The sequence below is a fragment of the Plecotus auritus genome (genome assembly GCF_963455305.1).
Source record: "Plecotus auritus genome assembly, chromosome: 5".
Lineage (NCBI taxonomy): Eukaryota > Metazoa > Chordata > Mammalia > Chiroptera > Vespertilionidae > Plecotus > Plecotus auritus.
This window is the reverse complement of record NC_137776.1, coordinates 10,925,018-10,945,758: the sequence shown is the minus strand read 5'-3', so window position 1 is coordinate 10,945,758 and position 20,741 is coordinate 10,925,018. Positions and strand designations below refer to the sequence as shown.

Sequence of the window (20,741 nt, the reverse complement as noted above, 5' to 3'; positions counted from 1 at the left end):
CTTAAGAAAAGCCCTGCCCTGCCCTAACCGGTTTGGCTCAGTGGATAGAGCGTCGGCCTGCGGACTGAAGGGTCCCAGGTTCGATTCCGGTCAAGGGCATGTACCTTGGTTGCCGGCACATCCCCAGTGGGAGGTGTGCAGGAGGCAGCTGATCGATGTTTCTCTCTCATCGATGTTTCTAACTCTCTATCCCTCTCCCTTCCTCTCTGTATAAAATCAATAAAATATATTTAAAAAAAAAAAAGAAAAGAAAGAAGAAAAGCCCTGCCCAGCCGGTGTGGCTCAGTGGTTGAGCATCAAACTATGAACTAGGAGGTCACGGTTCCATTCCCGGTCAGAGCACATGCCCAGGATGTGGGCTTGATCCCCAGTGTGGAGTGTACAGGAGGCAGCCGATCAATGATTCTCTCTCATCATTGATGTTTTTGTCTCTCTCCCTTCCTCTCTGAAATATATATATATATATATATATATATATATATATATATATATATATATATATTTTTTTTTTTTTTTTTTAAAGAAAAACACTGAGTGGCCAGAGGTAGCCTAACACTGTTTGCAGTTTAGTGTCTGGCTGGTCTAGATCAGAGGTTGCTAACCAGTGGTCTGCGGACCACTGGTGGTCCGTGAGGTCCGAAAGGTTGGTGACCGCTGTTCTAGATCAGTGGTTGGCAAACTCATTAGTCAACAGAGCTGCAAACCGCGGCTCGCGAGCCGCATGTGGCTCGAGAGCCGCGGTTTGCCGACCACTGTTCTAGATCATTCATTTATTCGTTCGTTATCTTTCATCTGCGGGAGAGGAATAAGCAGCCAGTCTCGCAGCTAAGAGGCCTACTATGGGCTGAACTGTGTTCTCCCCCAAATTCATATGTTAAAGTCCTAACCCCCAATACCTCAGAATGTGACTGTATTTGGAGATAGGGCCTTTGAAGAGGTAATGAAGGTAAAATGAGTTCATATAGGTAGATCCCAATCCAGCATGACTGGTGTCCTCATCAGAAGAGGATATTAGGACACAGACCATGTGAGGACACAGTGAGAAAGTGCCATCTGTAAGCCAAGGAGAGGCCGCCAAGGAAACAGACCCTGCGGCACCTTGATCTTGACTTTCAGCCTCCAGAGCGGTGAGGAAATAAATTTCTGTGGTTTAAGCCGCCCGCTCTGTGGTATTTTGTGATGGCAGCTCTGAAAAACTAATACAAGCAACGACAAAAATGGATAAAAGCATTTAGCAGATACAATCCCTTAAAGAAGCCTCTTTTAAAAATGAATCACCTCAGTAGACCTGTCCCACAGATCTGAGTCACTCCCAAGGGTCTGAAAGCAGTTTGAGCTGGAGTGACTGGACTTAGATGTCAGGAAGGGACCGGCTGGTTTGGCTCAGTTGGTTCAATTTCATTTTTAGGCTTGCCCACAAGGTTAGGGGAGGGTGTGGATGCCTCCCAAGGAGGGTCCTGCATCAATATGCTTCCTGGAGATCAGGGCACCTGGCCAGTTTGGCACAAAGAGCCTCCTGGATTTTCCTCCTGCACATCTGTGACCAAGGATCACACCTTTGGTATGTGCACTCACTGGAATTGAACCCGTGACCTTTTAGTGCATAGGATGATGCTCAACCAACTGAGCCAAACCAGCCGGTCCCTTCCTGACATCTATGTCCAGTCACTCCAGCTCAAACTGCTTTCAGACCCTTGGGAGTGACTCAGATCTGTGGGACAGGTCTACTGAGGTGATTCATTTTTAAAAGAGGCTGCTTTAAGGGGTTGTATCTGCTAAATGCTTTTATCCATTTTTGTCCTTGCTTGAATAACACCTGTTAAATGATCCGAATGGTGCCTTCTACCTGCCTTTTGAAAAGACACAGTAATATGAATTTAAATGCATAGTTTTATTTTCCAAGAGAGGAACTATGTAATCTGGAATTGATAACACTCAAAGGTGCCGCCAGTGATTCTGCCCCGCCTCAACCCCCCACCTAAAATTCTTCTCAACCTCTCAGTTTCTCACCACATGACTTACTGTTCACTCACCAAGTCACTGTTAGGGCTGACTTTTACCAACATGGACTGGTATTCCTACTTGGTCAGCAGCAATTTGTGACCCAGGGATTGGTTATTAAATATTGACACTACAAGGGCTTTCCTGGTTGGTTACCTCCATTTGCTCACCTGTAAGTAAGGAGCTTCAAGAATGATCTCTAAGATATCTTCCAGCTGCCGAGATTGTAATTCTCTGTTTTGTAAGATGGGCAAATGTGTGATCTCTCTGTGCTCCCCAAGCAGCAAGCTGTCATTCTAACTCAAATACTATTCATTGCATTCATTAGCTTAATAAATGCTGTTGACGGAGGGACTGACTTAATGATTGAATGCCACTGGGTTCCCAGCCCTAGGGATCACACAGACAGTGTCTGCCTATCAAGAGCTCATACTCAGATGTAAGAACAGATGCACGATTCAGCTCAACTGTTTTTTTGTTTTCAGTTAGTTTTAGTTATTATAATAATGAAAACTTCATTTAATGCCTACTCTGTGTCAAGCACACTGTGGGGTGTTATACAATGAATCTGTGTACACTGCAAGGTAGCTATTTAAAAGATTAAAAAATGAAGGCCTGCAAGTGACAAAACGTAGGTCTAGTTGACTCCTGTTCATGTATATACTACGAGCTACGTGAGCTTTACTGATTCTAGACAGAAGAGCAGAATGGCACCAAAAGCTGATCTCAACAAAAGGCAGCAAGAGTTGATCATGTTTTCAGTTCATTCAGATAACAGACATTTATTGAGCATCTTCCTAATGTCCAACCTGTATTAGACACTGGGGATAAAATCAAAAAGCTAAGCATACTTCTGACCTGGTCTGATGCAATCAGTTAGAGTGAAGGAGGAATATGTGTCACTAATAATTACAATGTAATAGGACCAATACTATGATGTAATAGCAACAGAGTGCTCTGGGATCCCCCAGGAGAGGGATGCTACCTCTGGGACAGGTGACCTTTGAGCTAAGTCTTGAATAGGGATTCACCAGAAAGAAGAAGCACGCTCTAAGCAGGGGGAACAGAAAGTGCGAAAGTCTAGGGCTATGAACAGAATACTGCTTTGGGGGAATGAAGAGAAATTCTGTGTGGCTGAGTGTAGGGGGAGCTAGTGAGACTCAATGTTAATGAAGCCATTGCGAGAGGTCAGCAGGAGCCATGTTGTAGAGTTAATTAAGAATTATCCTGCCCTAGCTGGTTTGGCTCAGTGGATAGAGCATCAGCCTGTGGACTGAAGGATCCCAGGTTCGATTTTGGTCAAAGGCACATGCCTGGGTTGTGGGCTCAATCCCCCAATCAATGATTCTCTCTCATCATTGATGTTTCTATCTCTCTGTCCCTCTCCCTTCTTCTCTGAAATTAACAAAAACATATTTTTTTTTTTTTAAAAAAAAGAATTATCCTATGGCTGATGGAGACTTTCTAGGGAGGATAGTGACACCTTCTGCTTTGTTTTTTGACGAGACAGCCCTGGCTTCAGTGTGGAGCAGTGATGATCAGTCCTGGCTGCACAACAGAATAACATGGGGAGCTTTAAAAAAATCCGGATGCCCAATGCTGCACACCTCCCAGTTTCTTCTCAATGGGACAAAAGTTCCCAGGAGAGGAACCCAATTCTTTAAAAAAACAACTCTCCAGGTAATTCCATTGTGCAGCCAAGGTTGAGAACCACTGGTATAGAGAATACTCCAGAAAGAAAGAATTGGTGGCTGGGAAGGCAATAAGGGGACCTCTGGACAAGGCCTGGAGAACACTGCCAGGGTGATGGCTCTCCAACTGCAGAATTGTGGGGCTCCAGCTCACAGCTTCTGGTTCAGTAGTTCTGGGGTGAGGACTGAGAATTTGAATTTCCTAGGGGATGCTGATGTGGCGGGTGCGAACCATAGGTCTGTTACCTGGCAGTGGAGATGCAGGAGGAAAACAGACTGGAAGGCATTTCAGAGGTAGGGAGAGGGGGCCAGTCAACTGGGTGGAGAGTGATGCTATTGACCAAAATGGGAACGAAGAGGCCTGTTTTGCCCTGTATTTGATATGGGGAGAATACGTTCAGACATGGAGCACCTGACATATTATTTGTCAGAAATATCTAAGTGAAGGCATCTTTTCTAGCTATCAAGAAGAACTGAGGCAAATTCTGGGACAAATCAGGACCTCAGACTTAACCCAGCTCAAGATAGATAAGACTGATATATAGCTTGTGAATATATATTACTTCTACTGGAGCCATTTTTTTTCCTGATGACAATATGACTAATCAACAAAAGACTATGATGGTGTCTTTTTAGCCACTATGCAAAGAAAAAGATCACATTATACATAACCCATTAAACTCCGTTGCTAACTACACGTAGGTCAAATGTTATACTGCCTCCACCAGGTTTTTCCATTTATCTTCACATATGAATTTGAAAAGTAAATATGACCTTTAGTTCTTTGTGTGTGTGTGTATGTATGTTTCTTTAATTAAAATTTTTTTGTTGTTGTTGACTTTAGGGAGAGAGAGAAAGAAAAACATGGATTTGTTGTCCCACTTAATCATGCATTCATTGGTTGATTCTTGTATGTGCCCTGACCAGGGATGGAACCCACAACCTTGGCCTATCAGGATGATGCTGTAATCAGCTGAGCTACCCAGCCATGGATTCTTTGTATATATTGATAGTTACTGTGTTTGCCTCTTTTTTGTGAGCCAAGTTCAAGGCACTTGGCCATGGCTCTGTTTTCCCAGGGGTGAGCAAGACGGGGGTGGATTTTGTGACTTCCAACTCCGGCACCCTGTGAATGTGCCTTTGATTCTGCGTCAGTTTTGCCGGAAGGATCTCCAGGGGCTGGCAACACTGGAAAAGTTTTCTTGCCCATTTTAATTTCACTTTTTTAGAGTACATTTCTATAAGAAAACAGTAAGGCTTTATTGTCAGAGCTATGTCTTAAAGCTATTTCCAATCTTGTTTCTTATTCCTCACTTGACAAGTGCTGTCACAGGGCTCCATCACTCCTAGGCTAACAGCTACCAATAAACAGAAAATTATTTCCAACCAGCTAACATGCTGTTTACTTTCCAGAAAAACTGCACTATCCAATCTGACAGTTGATCAAGGGGTACCCCGCTGCTGTCAGCAGGGAGAAATGTTTAAACACACAGATAGGAGTTTAAACATTTTCTCATTATCACAGAATAAGGGGAAAAAACACAAATAAATAAATAAGTAAAAATGGCATCCAGACTCTCCAACCCCCTGCTGAGAGAGTAATGAAGCTGTGTCACATGACTAGCAGAAGCGGGCTTTTATCTCCAGCCCCAGTATCGGTACTCAAGTGACACCTGTCACATGACCCAGCTTCAGTCTTTTATCTGCCTTCCCTAGCCACACTTTTGGGGAATTGTCCTTTTGAGAGATGTGTGGCCTGTTGTGGTCATTGTCGTGGGCTCTGTAGTTAGTGCTATTAGCTTGGTGTTTTGCGTAGTCTGCCTCAAATCCTCTAGATGTTTCCTCAAACATTATTTAAACATAACAAATGAAAAAACACCTATAAACTAAAAGACAAAAAAAATTTTTTTCAGAGAAGATACACACACAAAAACCCAACAATGCTGTTATATGTTTCAGACAAGCTTGCAGGGATTAAAATTTGTCTAGAGAGAAAAATATCTGTATTTCAAAGGACTAATCTTCATTTTTGAATGTTTAATAGAACAAGAGATTAATAAAACCCAAGTACACTTTGTTATATAAGTGCCTGCAACTTTAACTAGCTAGGCTCACTGTGCTGATCCATTGTCTTATTATTTTTTTACTCCTCTGTGGAGGACATGTTTGTTGATTTTTAGAGAGAGGAGAAGAGAAACATCAGTGTGAAAGAGAAACATCGATCAGTTGCCTTCCACATGTGCCCTGACCAGGACCCGGATTGAACCTGAAACCTAGGTATGTTCCCTGACCAGGAACCGAATCTGTGACCTTTTGGTGTGCAGGGCGACACTCTAACCAATTGAGCCACACTAGCCAGGGCTAACTCCTTTAATCTTTAACTTTTTTTTTATTGTCCCCCTAGACTCCTGCCTTACCTTGCTACCTAGAGCCCCATGGCTTTGGCACCTTTACTTCCCTTGTTTGTTCTTTTTCTTCTACTTTACTGTGACTAGCACCACTACCACCATATGACTACCACCTTCATCATCACCACCACCACCAGCACTACCACCATTACTACTACCAGCACTACCACCTTCATCATCACCACCACCAGCAGCACTACCACCATTACTACTACCAGCACTACCACAACCACCACTACTGCCATCACCATCACCACCACTATTACCACCACCACTATCACCACTACTACTACCACCAGCACCACTACTACCATCACCTCCAGCACCACCACCACTACCACCACTACCACCACCATTATTCCACCATCACCACCACCACCACCACTACTAACACCAACACCATCACCACTACCTCCCTCTCATCCCCCTCACCACTACTACTATCATTACCACCACCACCACTATTAGCTAATTTTTCTAGTTCTTATTACATGCCAGGCACTGTTTAAAGTCCTTTAAATGTTTTAACTCATCTAATCCTCATATGCAAACTCTATGAGATAGATACTATTATCACCGCCATTTTACAAAGGAGGCAATGAAAGCATGGAGAAGTGTTTCTTCTCTTTGTCTGTGTTCTCTTGGGCAATCACATCTTTGGCACTTCAAGGACATCACTATGTAGGGGATGACCACATAGAGCCAGTCCTTATTTCCTGGTCCCAGACCAGTAGTTCCAATCATCTGGTGTACATGCCAAACTCAGGATGTTTATAGATAAGCTCATAACTTTCTCTTTCAAACGAATTACCTGACTCTGAATGATCTAACACGTCATCCAGGCCCTAGATGGGAATCCTTGCAGCCATTCTTCACCCCTCCTCCCACTCCCCAAACCAGGAGAACCCCAGTTGGTTAGTTGCTGTGGCAGATTCTATTGGTTCTCATTCTCCAATTCTTCCTCAGTTAAAAGAAAACGGATTACTCAGGAATATGAACATCAAGAGAAGTTCTAGCTTCAGGTCAGGAGCAAATCCTGGCCATTCTACAGTAGTCATCTAGTTTCCCTTGCTAGCAGTTTAGGAGTGGAGTGTGCCAGTCTGAACAGTAAGATGTGAAGAGAATGGGGCTTTGAAAAAGAAGCACACGGGAAGAGATATCCTCTTCTTCAACTGGACACTATCATACCTGCATGTGATGCCTGCAACTGTGACAGCATCTTGTGACCATGACAGGGACCAGCCTGAGAATTAAGGCCAAAGGATGCGGAAGAGGAAAGAAAAAAAGACAGAAAGAACCTGGGTTGTCAATGATGCTGACCCCTCAAATGACTCAATCCTGGAACCAACTTGTACTTCTGGACTTCTTGTGTGGAATAATATCCCCATGCATTAAGCCATTGAATTCGGGTCTTCAGTTCCTTACAGCTCAATATATCCTGTGCCTTCTATATTTCCCTCAACGTCTTCTCATCCCCTCGGTTGCCTGCCTGGCAAACTCTCACTTCAAGATAAGGCTTAACTGTCATCTCTTCTGTGAGAGGCCACACTGATATGTTGTCATTGGTCTAGTATTTATTTCCATCTAACTCTCCATTAGACTATAGGACCCTTGGAGGGACTATTAATTTTTGTATTTCTAGTGCCTAGATGTTTGTTGAACGAAATAATCAGTAGATGGGTTGGTTTACTTTATATTTTGGTTCAATTTTGGGCTAAAATCCACAAGATTTTATTGTAGTGTCCAATGTTAGCTCTTAAGATAGGAACACAATTTTACAAGCCTGTTAATAAACTTGAATGAATTCATTACTGAACACCTCAGATCTTACACCAGGTGCTGTTAACTTACTTAGGGAGAGAGAAGCGTGAGGAGTAGAGAATGTGAATAGCTTCAGACAGGAAGGACTAAAATAAAACTACTCTGGGAATTCATTTATGAAAGGTGTCAAGAGTAACAAAAAGGTGTTAATCTTCTGTGTCAATGTACCCTTCAGGAAAAGACATTTGGTTCTAAGAAATGAAACAGCTTTGAGTGATGTATTTTCTTCCACAAGGTAACCTCCACTGGACGCTCCCAGAGATTTCATTTAAAAAAGGTGAAACTTTTGGAGAATACGCCAAGGTGGTATTAGAGGTACACTGAAAATACCAAGAAATGTTAGAAGATATCATTACCAATTCATAAAAATCCCAAGCACTCGTCAGCACTGTTCAATAGCACGTTCTTCAACGACGAAAATGTTGTGTATCTGCATCGGGCATTAAGGTAGCCTTTAGCCACATGTGGTTATTGAGCCCTTGAGATGTGGTTAGTGGGACTGAGGAACTGAATGTTGAACTTAATTAAATGTAAATATGAATTTACATGTAGCTAGTAGCTACCATGTTGGAAAGTGCATGTATATGTTTTACTTGCCCTGGTGCTGCTAGTCAGGATAGGCTAAACTATATTGCAGTAACAATCCCAAAATATTAGTGGATTACAGCAATAAAGTTTTATTCCTCTTTCCCGCCACACATCATCATATGTCACCAGGGGACTCTGTTCTACGTCTCTCCATTCTGGGGCCACCCTGAATGCTTCTGGTCATTGTAACAGAGGGAAAAGAAGAATGATCTGGAGGGTCTTGCACTGGCAATCAAATGAATGCTGGGCCTGGAAGTGACATATATCACCTTCCCTCACAATTCGCTGGCCAGCATTAAGATAGCCCTACCCACCCACAGAGGGCCCGGAAGTGCCATCCAGTTATGCAGCTCTGCAGACAAATATTAGGTGAGTAGCACTCGTGAGTGAGTAAGGAAGCATCACTAAAATAACTCACATTTCACATCGAACAAAATTAAAAAGTCAGGTGCATGTCATACAAAAGCATCAATAAAAACGTGGGAGGAAGAACATCTGCACAAACACCAGCCGTGCTCCTTTCACAGAATCAAGGAAGCCAGAGTGGAATGGTATTTTGGTGTTTTATATATAAATTTTATTAAGCTTTAAAGAAGTGAGTTTATGAATTAAAGAAGGAAGCATAAGCATAATTTATCTTCCATTATAATTAAAGAGGATAATTTTGAAGATTTCTATTTTTTTAAAAAAATCCCTTTTTAACAATAAAATAAATCTACCCATTCTTGCAACAATAGGATTTAACTATAATTCTAAGTATAGTCTGTCAACAGCTGTTCAAAAGCCATTGTTAGACAATGTTGGAATTAGAGGGGGCCTTAGAGATCAGCTAACCTAATCTCCAATATGAGGATCCCTCCTACAGCTTTCCATACTCCTGGGTGCAGAGGAAGCCCACTAGAGTGTGGAACTCATCCCATCGGTGGCAGGCGAAAGTGTTGGAGAACTCTTCCTCTGTGTGAACAGCAGAATCTCTGAGCCTTCTATGTATTTGTCCTGGCTCCACAGCCACCCAGCAGAGGGCCAGCCACTTTGCTCTGTGAGAACCCTCAGCCCTCTGGATGGAATTTCTCTGGCCCCTGGGTCTTCTCTCTGGAGCTATTCTTTCTTGTGCCTTGGCCCCCATGCCCTCTATTCTCCTAGGAGCCCTTCTTGAAGCACGTGGCACAGAGTTGGAGCTAGGGGCTCAAAAAGCACAGACTTTGGGGACAGAGTCTGAGTTTCAAATCCTAGTTATTTAAATTTGATTCTGTGTTCTTCTCTGTGAAGTGGGGAATAGCTACATCCACCTCTTAGTCTATGAGGATCAAACAGAATTGGATCTGAAACTAATAAATGCACAAGAAATATTTACTTCCATGTGGTGTTTCTTTCAAAGTGTGATGGATAGAGTTAAACTTCATCGTTTTGATGTGTTCTCATCAGAGGAGTAAACTCCATCCCCTCTCTGTGACACCATCATATTCCTTTATTCATACCACTTAAGTGTATAGCATTATCTTTTGTGGACAGTCAGACATACTATTAATTCATATTGTACCAATTTCCACTAAGCCACAGTCTTACTTAACTTGTTGACATTTTAAGCCTTAAGTGTAAGAAGTTCAATCAGATGAAATTTGATTGGAATAAAGGTTGTATTGGCTTGTTGCAAATTAGTTATTTACATGTTGTTTGTTTTTAAGACTTTATTTTTTTAGAGCAATGTTAGGTTCAGAGAAATATTCAGCAGAAGTTACAGAGTTCCCATATACCCCAGCCCCTCAACAGGCATGGCCTTCCCATTATCAACATCCCCAACAGATTGGTACATTTGTTATAGTTGATGAACCTACATTGACACATCATTATCAACCGAAGCCTACTGGTATAGTTTACATTAGGATTCACTCTTGGGGCTGTACATTCTACGGATTTGGACAAATTTATAGTGACATGTCTCTGCCATTATAGTATCATACGTAGTTTCACTGCCCTGAGAACCCTCTGTGCGCTGTATTTTCATCATCTCCCTCCTAACCCCTGGCAACGACTGATCCTCTCACTGTCTCCATAGTTTTGTACCTTAACTCTGTGTACTGCCTTGGAGGAGTTAACTTCTCTGAGCTTCAGTTTACTTCAGTGCGTTGTATGAATAAATTGTGTGCCTTCTCTGATTTTCACTCAACTGATTAATAAAAATATTTGACCAGAATGGGACTCAAGACTGAACCTTGTAACACACCACTATCAGCCTTTCTCTAGGTTGAATAACCACTGTTCTTTGAATTCACATATCTGTCCCATCACCCAGCCCACACAGTTTTGTATTTCAGGTATATCTGGACAGGCTTTGTCACATGCCTTACCAAAACCAAGTACTCACTAAGGTAGATTTCGGTGGACTGTTTGTATCCCATTTCCCTTCTTCCATCTCAGATTTTGGGTGGATAGGTACTATTTTTTAATTCTTTCTTAATTAGCTCCTCCTTGTTCTTCTGAAGGATCCATAAAGGTCTCTGGTTTCTAGGCTACCACATTTCCTGAGTAGATGATCCTTTGACAAAGTAATTTGAGTTGTTCTGGCTTCTTTCAGAAGGAGTCATTGTAGAAGATGATACATGTGTTAACTGAGACAAATCTCCCATTTCATTTCAGGGTCACGTGTGTGCACATATGCATGCATGTCTGAGGGTGCAACAGCACTTGAATTTCATCTTTGGAACTCTTTGCTCCTATCTGTCTACCCAGTATCTCCACCATCAAATCAGAGCTTAGGTTCCTCATCACTTTTGCAATCATCACAGACAATTAGGATTCAATAGAAGGAGATAAACTGAAATTTAATTCTAAGCAGCAGCTCTGGCCAAACTCCTAAAATCTGGCTGGGTGGGGCGGTAATGTGTTTTGATAGTGCAGGAAGGGAGGGAAGGAGTGCCCTAGGAAATCATAACAATGAGTCTTAAGCAAGTCCTTTGGTTGACAACTTTATCCAAGAAACCATCTTCTCTGGAGGCTGTTTTAAACTTTAGACGAATCCTCTCCTTGCCACAGAAGTCCTTTGTTGGGAGGAATTGTCAGTGAACACAGGAGTGACAGGCTTCCGTAAGCACAAGCCCAGACTCCGAATTCTTTCCATTGTCAGTCTCCCGTCTGTCCCGTTGTCCTTCCTGCCCAGGGATCTCTCTATCAGATAACCAAAGGGACAGAATGATTCAGAAGTCCTCTTCTCAGACTGTTTCAGTATGTCTAATGTTTGAGCCAATCACTGTGAAATTCTAGGCAAATGACAATAGCAGTAACCGTCCATTGCTTTTTCTTCAAGTATGATGTACCGTGGACATAATACATTTAAAATATTTCAGGTCACAGGTGATATTTAAAATCCTGGTCCAGTGTGGAGTTAAATTAGAAACTTCTCAGCAAGCTGAAGCAAATTAAAATGGAAACAGCAGTAATGTAGCCCTGGACGTAAATGAAGAATAAACAAAGTAAAAATAATAATGACATCGTACAGATTGAGTAAGGAAAACCTGTTAAAGATTATTGCAAAGTTATTGATGGAATTACATCTATTGATAGAAAAGGTGATAGTAAATTGTAACAGAGGCAGCAGCTTACCCCGGGAAATAAGAACTAGGTAAACTTTTAAAATAATCAAAATCTATCTTTGGATCTACAGACTACAGTTGCACCACTTCACACCCCACTGTTCAAAACACACCGAGCTTTGAAATAAGATGTGTAAAGTGCCTGGCGCATGGTATAGGCCCAGTAAATCTTCGTGCCCCTCTGTGTCTCCACTGGAGACACCATACACATTTTTACCATGCCTGAAACTGACATTTTGAGGGTCTTTTAAGAGTCTTAATATTGAGGCACTGCTGGCTGTTATAAGTCCTAATACCCCAATTTACATTTTGAATCTCTTGAAAAGTGAATATTTTAACATAAATTCAATTTAGTGGAAAAGACTTTCAGGCCCCAAGTGTCCACTGATTACCACTTTAGTCTCTTTAACTTCCAGATTTTGCTGATACCAAGCCATTTATTAAGCAGTTTAATTGCTTTAGCTTTTCCCTTTTGTGGTTCATCTCCGATGGGTTTTATCTCCCTGCATTAGTACCAGGGGCCCAGGGACATGGTGAGATTGCTCCAGTAGAGGCCCCGCCCTCCTTCAATTGTTGGCATAGGCATCACGTTTGCCACCCTGCATTTAACCGGTTTTCCATTGTGACCAATTCACATCTACAGGTAACAATTCTTCGTGAAAAGTCACTATTGGTCAGAGAGGCAGGTTCTAAATACAACAAAATAACAACAACAGAAGTGATAAAAATGCTTAATGTAGCGCCACCATCTGAAACCCTCTCCATCCCTGTCGTTGATAAGTCTATGAAGCACAAATCTCTCATTGTATAGAATGCAGCTAAAGTAATTCTATTCTCATAACTAGTGGGTTTTAAATGGCGTAATTACACAGTATCATCTCTGCTCTAGAAAACATTCTGCTTGGGAAATTTCACACTATTGTGTATTGCCTGTTGTAATTCCAATTATATATTGTCAAAATACAAACTTAGGTATTTCATAAAATGCTATGAGGAATAGCTACAATTCTAAACATCCCTGATCTTTCCAAATTTCTAAGATTTCTATAAGATCCAGAGGGGACACTCCTAGATGCGTATGTCACGTCTTTAAATATCAACAGACAAAGAGAGAGCCGAGACAAAGTGGCCAAGAGCTGAATCCTGCCATGTGAACAAAGTTGGGGTGTGGGGGAGTATGCCAGTGGTGACCATTCAGGCCCCAAAAGTTCTGTTAGGAAGCATAGCCAAGGGGGTTGCCAAATGGGTGGCCAAATCATAATCTAACGTTTGTGGCTTGGGATATAGCCAGAGTCACCTAAAAGGATGGCTGGCTGGCTCTATGCATGGGTCCCACCTTGAGTCCTCTGTTTAGATTGCTTTTCCCTCTGCCCTCCATGGAAGGCCTGGTGCGAGAAGTGCTCTTGTAGCATCTAGGGATGTCTGTACTATGGTAGCTTTGGGGGTTGTCCCACCTGGCTTCCTGCACCTACAGCAGAACTACCTTTAGGGTAGCTTTGGGGGAATCCTTCACAGCACTTCTTCCTCCTCAAGATTACTGTGGAAGGCTGGGCTACACCTGGTTGGTAGAGGGGTCTCTTGAGAGCAGCTGAGTCTGGGACATTTGTGGATGGCTCCTGCCTGTCCATCAGGTCCTTTTGAACTCACCCTGAATGAAAGGACTTCCTGTAACAACTACACAGAAGGTGTAGTCTAAGAAGCCTGTGGTAGTGATGACTTGATTCTCATAGGCCTCTGAAACCATCTCCTGGTTAGGGCCAGGCTCTGGACCACGTCTTCTCTGGCATTTGGAGGCAGGTCAGGTGGTCGCTTGCACCGCCACAGCGACCAAGCATCCTGGCTCCCCTGGAACTGGGCCAGTTTTAGTACCGAACGTCCCACAGTCCCAAGACACCCCTCAGGCTCAAGCGAATAGCGATGGTTGGTCACCCTGACCTTTGATTGTGTCCTATTGGCGGACAGAGGAAATGCTGTAGTTAAGGGAATACAGTATGACAGCTGTAACCCTTTATTCCAAACGTGTCAGCTGAAGGCCTCACCATGACCTTTCAGCTTTTTCTTAGGAGCCTTGCTACTCCTCTGGGAGTGGGAGAGACAGGTGGTGCCCAGCATCTCCCTCTTTCACAGCCGGAGGAGGCGGGGCCGCCAGTCCCTAGAGTGAGAATGAAGCGCCAGACACAGAGCAGCGGTGCACAGAGTCCGTGAACCAGGGCCTCCCCCGGGGCGGCGATCACTTCTCAATGCTGCCCACCAGGAGCCTCTCTGCTGGGACCACTTACCTGAAGGATCTGGGCAATGTCGCCCTTTCTTTTCACCAGCATTTGCTAAAGTGGGCTGTGCGGTGGCCTTTCCGGTAGGAAGCCAGAAGGTCATACATTTCTGGCTTCAGCCTCACTCCTGAAACTGTAAACAAAGACTCCTCTGTGTGGGGAAAAAAGGAGAAAAACACCAACGTATTATTTCCTGGGATTTCATGGTGTACTTTTTATGTCTTTGTAATATTTGTCACCTGAAGAGACGTCAAAACATGAGCCAGACTTACCCACCAGTAAATTACACTGACTCATGGATAACGGACTTCACTGATTCTACTAACATCTGTCAAGCGGCTCCTGCTCAATCCACTTCAATGCATGCTTATCAAATGAATACTCGGGTAAGGCCTAGGTGTGGAAGGTGGTAAATGTAGGAATAGAACAGGGAGACATACACACGAACAAACAAGGGCCAAAAGTGAGGTGCAAACAAAGAACCAGGACAGCCCCCCCCCCCGCCCCCCGCCCCAAGTCTACCAAGGAGCCTGGGAAACGCATGGGCAAGGTCCTTGGAGCCTTGAAGGATGACTGTCAACAGTCAGGGGCTTCTAGGGAGGCCATTCCTGGCTGAGGGATCAGCCCGAGGAAAGGCATGAAGGAAGGAAAGTGTTTGAGAGGACTGTCAGTAATTGTGCATGGTTAGAGCAAGGCGAACTGGGAGATAAAATTGGAAAAATAGAACCAGAAGGTGAAGGGAGTTAGTTATCAAGCCAAGGAGTCTGAACATTTGTCCCCATGACGATAGGCAATGGGCGCCACGCTGGGCTAGGGATGTTTTGGAACGTTTCAGACCCTGTTACATTAGATACCTTAGGCCAGTGGTCGGCAAACTCACTAGTCAACAGAGCGGCAAACCGCGGCTCATGAGCCGCATGTGGCTCGCCAGCCGCCGTTTGCCGACCACTGCCTTAGGCAATCTATTTAAATAGACTCTAAATGCAACTTCTGTAAACTAAAACTTTTTTTGAAAAAAATATATTACATTTGTCATCTGACTCATGTATTTGGGTAGGCAGAGTGCGGGCAGTTCGTGTGGTTATAAATGCCTGTGTCTGCTAAGTGTGCTGTTCCTGGTGCTTCCTATGCTGACGTCATGGGCCGAGACCTCCTGAAGGAAACATGGTAAGGGGCTCATCTGCAAAATGGGGATGATACAACGTCCTGGCAGACTGTTCTACGTCTGAAGAAGATCTATACAAAACGTCTTGGGTGGTTCCTGATACACCATATGCTTTTAACAACTATAGCCGTTGTTACAAGCATCAGCATAGATTTCAACTGAGAGAAAGCAAGAGGCAACAGCCACATTGCCACGAAGCACACCCACAACACCTCCTCAGGACATCTTTCCCCATGGGCATGGCTTTGCCAGGCTCACCACCGTGTGGCTGTAAATGTCGCACAGTTTACAAAAAGAGAAGCTTCCAGATCTGGCGCACCGAGAGCCTGAAACACCTGAACAATATTGTTTGCTGGGAACCGCTCACACCCGAAGGGAGGAACTGAGCCTGCGCTTAGGCTGTGAGTGATCTGTGGCCTGACCCCTTGGGCTTGGAAACACATATTTTCGGGGTTGAAAGGGGAGACATCAAGTTTGGTTGATCCGCCTAATACATTTTCAGAGGTACATTTTAATAGGCAATTTCATATCCAACTTCCTTTTTAGCTCATGCCATGGCATAAACAGTCAAGCAGCTAAAATAAACAGTGCAGAAACTATGGATTACTCTCAAATCAACTCAAGTCCAAACTGTCTTGGGAACTTCCCTCAGGCTCAGGGGGGAGTGTCCTCTGGCCTTGGGGACAGTGACATGAAGGTCCCCGCAGGCTTCCTCGCCCCTCAAGAGCAGCAGCTCCTCAAAAGCAAGGAGAGAGGGAAGAAGGAGAGCGGGGAGAGAAAGGGAGTGAGGGGGAGAATAGGGGAGAGAGAGAGAGAGAGAGAGAGAGAGAGAGAGAGAGAGAGAGAGAGAGAGATTATCTGACGGAACAGTCCTGGGAAAGCAATCAGTTAATCAAAAGGATTCCAATTTGGCCACGGACTGCCCCACTCTCCTTCCCAATTCATGGGTGGGTGCGGGGGGGGCGGGGGGAGGGGGCAGGAAAAAAAGAAAAGAAAAAGAAAGAAGGAAAGAAGCCTCTGAGCAGCTATCCTGCAGCAATCTCACAAACGCAGAGCCTTCCCGGGCTGACTCCTCATTAGCTTCCGGAATCTGACAGCATAATTATCGCAGCCGCTCGCACTTAGAATAAATAAATACGAAAGTGGGTGCTTAAACGCTTCTTGAGAAGAATTTGCATTCATCTAGACAGTCAGTAGGACAAGTTTATTTAAAACTTTTAGAGTTTTCCGTATTCAGATCATTTCGGAACGGGATAATGAGATAGTTGTCTTTCAGTCTAATTGAGTTCCTAAGCTCCTGTCACCCATTTCAAACTTTGCTTTAACTTTCCTTCCTTTAGAAATCCGATCCTGGTGTCTGCATTTACTCTTCTTGGCTGAGAACGGGATGGGGAGGGGTCGGGGGAGAGAGACGCAGGGCACTGGAGTGCAGAAAGCGACTTAATGGGATTGAGGAGCTAAATAACCTTTCAAGGAAACTGGATAATCAAATCTCTTCTACTTGTCTGTAATGGCTAAGAGAGAGAGCACAAGTCAAAAAGAAAGCTTGGAAATAAGACCATCGTTTCAAAATGTCCTGTCATTTCTCGTGTCATGTGGTTTTTGCACTACTCTCACCCATCGTCAGTCCATCAGCCAGAGTTGCTTAGTGCACTGAATTATTCCGAGTGCACACAGCCGTGTGAGCACGTGGTCATTTCAGCTCATGTGTATGCATATAGGCTTCACATCTGTAAAGCCCAAAGGATCATAAGGGGCTTTAAATGGAAGTTGCTAACTAACAAGGAGTGCACTTAAACCTCTGAGTAGGGGCACAGCACATACGCATTTCCCATGAAAGCAGATGATCTTTCCTTATATAACTAATTAGTGCCCATTTATATTTTCTTCTCCCTCCCACCTCTCATTCTCCCAGGACCAAATTTATATGGACCCTTACATTCAGTGAGTTAAAAGCTTTATAAAATAAACATTCTGCCAATCTGGGATAAAAGAAACGAGTATTAACCCATTGTGCAGGTTGAGAAATTAAGGTTTATGAAGGTCAATAATGCATCTTACATTGGGGGGAAAAGGAGAAATCTCAGGTCCTTTACTTCTCAATTCAGAGCTTAGACTCCCTGCACCATTTGCCATACTTCATTCTTTTAACAATAGAGACAATATAACATCAACATTAAAGAAAACTTTACAAAAGGAAAAAAATTATCCACAATCCTCCTAAATTGGAAGAGCACTTTTATTTGTATATCCCACCTTTCCGTTTTGTCGATATGCATATGCGTTTCACAGGTGCATCATAATATGTAATTTGTATCTTACTTTTAGCTCATGCCATAGCATAAACATTTCCACTTTACCACACACTCCCGTGAATGATTTGAAATGGCAATGGTACTGTGTGCTGAGTCAGTACGTCAAAGTGTGTTCAATTGGTTCTCTAGTGTTGAATAGTTAGATGGTTTCTTTCATTTTTATTTTGTAATTTTTCAAAATCATAGACAACACTGCAATGAACATCTTTATGCACAGAGGGTTTTGTTTCCTTTCAATTGTGGGTTGTTGTATTTTATTTTATTTTTTGTATAATTTCCAGGAACCAAAGTATAGGATTGAAGGTTGTGACCATTTTTATAACTCCTGATATGTATGCCATAATGCTTTGCAAAGATTTCCCTACTGACACCAACATCAGCAGAGAATTCTTTTACCATAATCTCACAAACACTAGGAGTCATTAGGTTAAGGGGGAAAAATAAACGAATTTAACATTTATTTGTATTTATTTAATCACCAGTAACACTGTCTATTCATTCCATGTGCTGATATATTTAAATGGAAGTTGCTAACTAACAACTAACTATTCAATTTCCCTTTGCAGAAATTGCTATTTTATACCTTTGCGCATTTTTCCATTGGACTCCTGATATTTTCCTTATAAAATTGAATGAGTTATAGTGAAACAAAAAAACAAACCACCATTGATTAAGAAATTGAAAAACCCAAGGTGATTGTGTATTAAAAAAAAAGAAGAAGAACAGAAACTAAGACAAAAGGTCAGGGGTCTCTGTTAAACATAAATTGAGCCTTCTTAATTGTGATATTAGACATGTTACCTGGGGACATGTGGCATTTTTCCTAGGGAGGCTTTAAAATAAACATAGATAGAACATGAGACTGTGGAAAGGTCATGGGAATCAAAATCTTGGTTCCAATCTGCATTTTGCCATAAAGTTCTCATGTGGTCGTTAGGGAGCAGCAGTAAGTAAAATGAAAAAGTGGCTTGAGAGTCTGAAGTCCAATCTTGGCTCTCCCACTTATTAGCTGTATAACTCTGAGCAATTTACTTAGCCTCTCTCAGACTCAGTTTTCTAATATATATATATGGCTAATATGCAAAGTGTCCCCTTGGGAGTTCAACCGGGAGACTGGGAGTTCGATCACTCGCTATGGGGCAGCACAGAACGAAGAAAGGCCCTGGCCGGCAGTCAGAAAGCCCTGATCTGCCCTGATCGCCAGACAGGCCTAGGGACCTATTCGTGCACGAATTTCGTGCACTGGGCCTCTAGTATGTAATATGAGGATAAGAATGCCAGTCTCACCCATTAGTGTATAGATTAAATAAGAATTTATGTAAAGCACATAGATGCCCAACAAATGGCAACCACTCTTATTCTTCCCTGGGTGCCAGGGATTCACCTATGATTTCTATATAATGATTCCATATAAAAACGAGGATATGAAATAGCAAGTCTCTAAGATCCTTTTCCACTTAAAGGTCTCTAATTCTTTCCTGAAAGGTTTGTCTTTACTTGGAGACTTTTTCATGCTAACAAATTGAATCAATTTAAGAGCTTGGTGGAGCTGAGGGACTTGGTTGACCCAGACTTCTCCTAGCAACACAACTGTATGCAACCCCATGAGCTGGGTCTCAATCCAACATCTCATCTAATGGATTGGAATGGGTTGAGGACAACTTTGGGCACAGAAGGTGAAGAGCAGTGTAATGGAGGACACTTCCTAACTTGCTTCTTGAGTACTGATTAATAAAGGATTGAAAAGGTAGAGGGAGTGGTTTGAGTTAGGTGACAAACTCCCAGAGGCAGAAAAGAGTCCAGAGACCTGGCTTAGAATCTCCCTTCTCTCTTCCCTGCCACCCATCACCCCTGAAACCTGGCTTCTAGACTGACAAAATATTCTGGTTAAATTTTGAATAGATAGACAATAAAAGCAATAAATAGATTTGATATCATTAGTATATAAAAACTAGACTAAATTTCACTAATACATGTAAAGAATGTTTACACTGTTGCAAGAAGAAGGCATATATATATATATATATATATATATATATATATAGTAAAAATCAGGATGAAATATAAGTCAGAATTGGGCTACTGTTATTAAAAAAACATACACCTTCAGAATAATGTTGGATGGTATTAAGAGGAGGATGAGATTCTTCTCCCTGGATATTCTTCCTCCCCAGCCATCCAGACCCCATCATCTTTCACGACCCACTCACAAAGCCATCCTTGATCCCCACAGCTGGAGTTAATTTCACTTCCTTTAAACACCCAGAGCACTTCACACTTGATCTGCAGCTGTTTAGATAGTTGTCTCATTTCCTTAAGGATTGTAAGCTCCTTGAGGACAGGGTCCATGACTAATTCATTTTTGTATCCCTCAACATCACACCCATAAATCTCCGATGAATGAACCGGAACATAATTCTTCCACGATGTTAGGAAACTGAGTCTATGTTCGGTTCATAATCTCAGAGATAAGCAAAATAATTGGAAGAGGTTCAGAATAAAATCATGAAACAAAATTATGAAAGAGTGCGAGAAACAGAACTTATATTTGGGAGGCGGGGGGAGAGAGGAAGGTCAAAGAAAGTCAGCCTAGAAAAGTAAGTTTGGAAAGTGATAGCAAGGGATCTTCACACATATTAAAGAAATAGTATTACAAGGAGGCCTGAAGTTTGTTTATTGGAGAAAAACAAAAAAATTACTCAGGTTTTAGGGGCAATATGAGTAAGCCTGCCGGAGTCCGACCAGAGCTTAGCTACTAGCGTGGTGTGATAAAGGGTTGAAGTATGCCATACCTTAGCCAGGGGTCCTCAAACTTTTTAAACAGGGGGCCAGTTCACTGTCCCTCAGACCGTTGGAGGGCCGGACTATAGTTTTTAAAAAAAACTATGAACA

The 20,741-nt window shown here is 42.7% G+C and overlaps 1 protein-coding gene across 8 annotated transcripts in view; it reads right to left on the bottom strand.

Annotated features, from left to right (window-relative positions):
* Window positions 1-9,063: 9,063 nt before the first annotated feature.
* The window catches only part of CDK15 (cyclin dependent kinase 15), a 78,439-nt gene continuing 66,761 nt past the window's right edge, over window positions 9,064-20,741 (bottom strand). For 3 of the 8 annotated variants that reach the window (XM_080670628.1, XM_080670632.1, XM_080670634.1), the window contains exons 13-14: window positions 14,379-14,520; window positions 10,131-11,953 (exon numbers count right to left, since the gene is read on the bottom strand). In XM_080670628.1, coding sequence (XP_080526754.1) covers window positions 14,411-14,520 — 110 coding nt within the window. In that variant the 3' untranslated portion in view covers window positions 10,131-11,953; window positions 14,379-14,410. Of the gene's footprint in view, window positions 11,954-14,378; window positions 14,521-20,741 lie in introns of all 8 variants that reach the window. The other 5 variants (XM_080670630.1, XM_080670633.1, XM_080670635.1 and 2 more) reach the window with 3 other exon arrangements.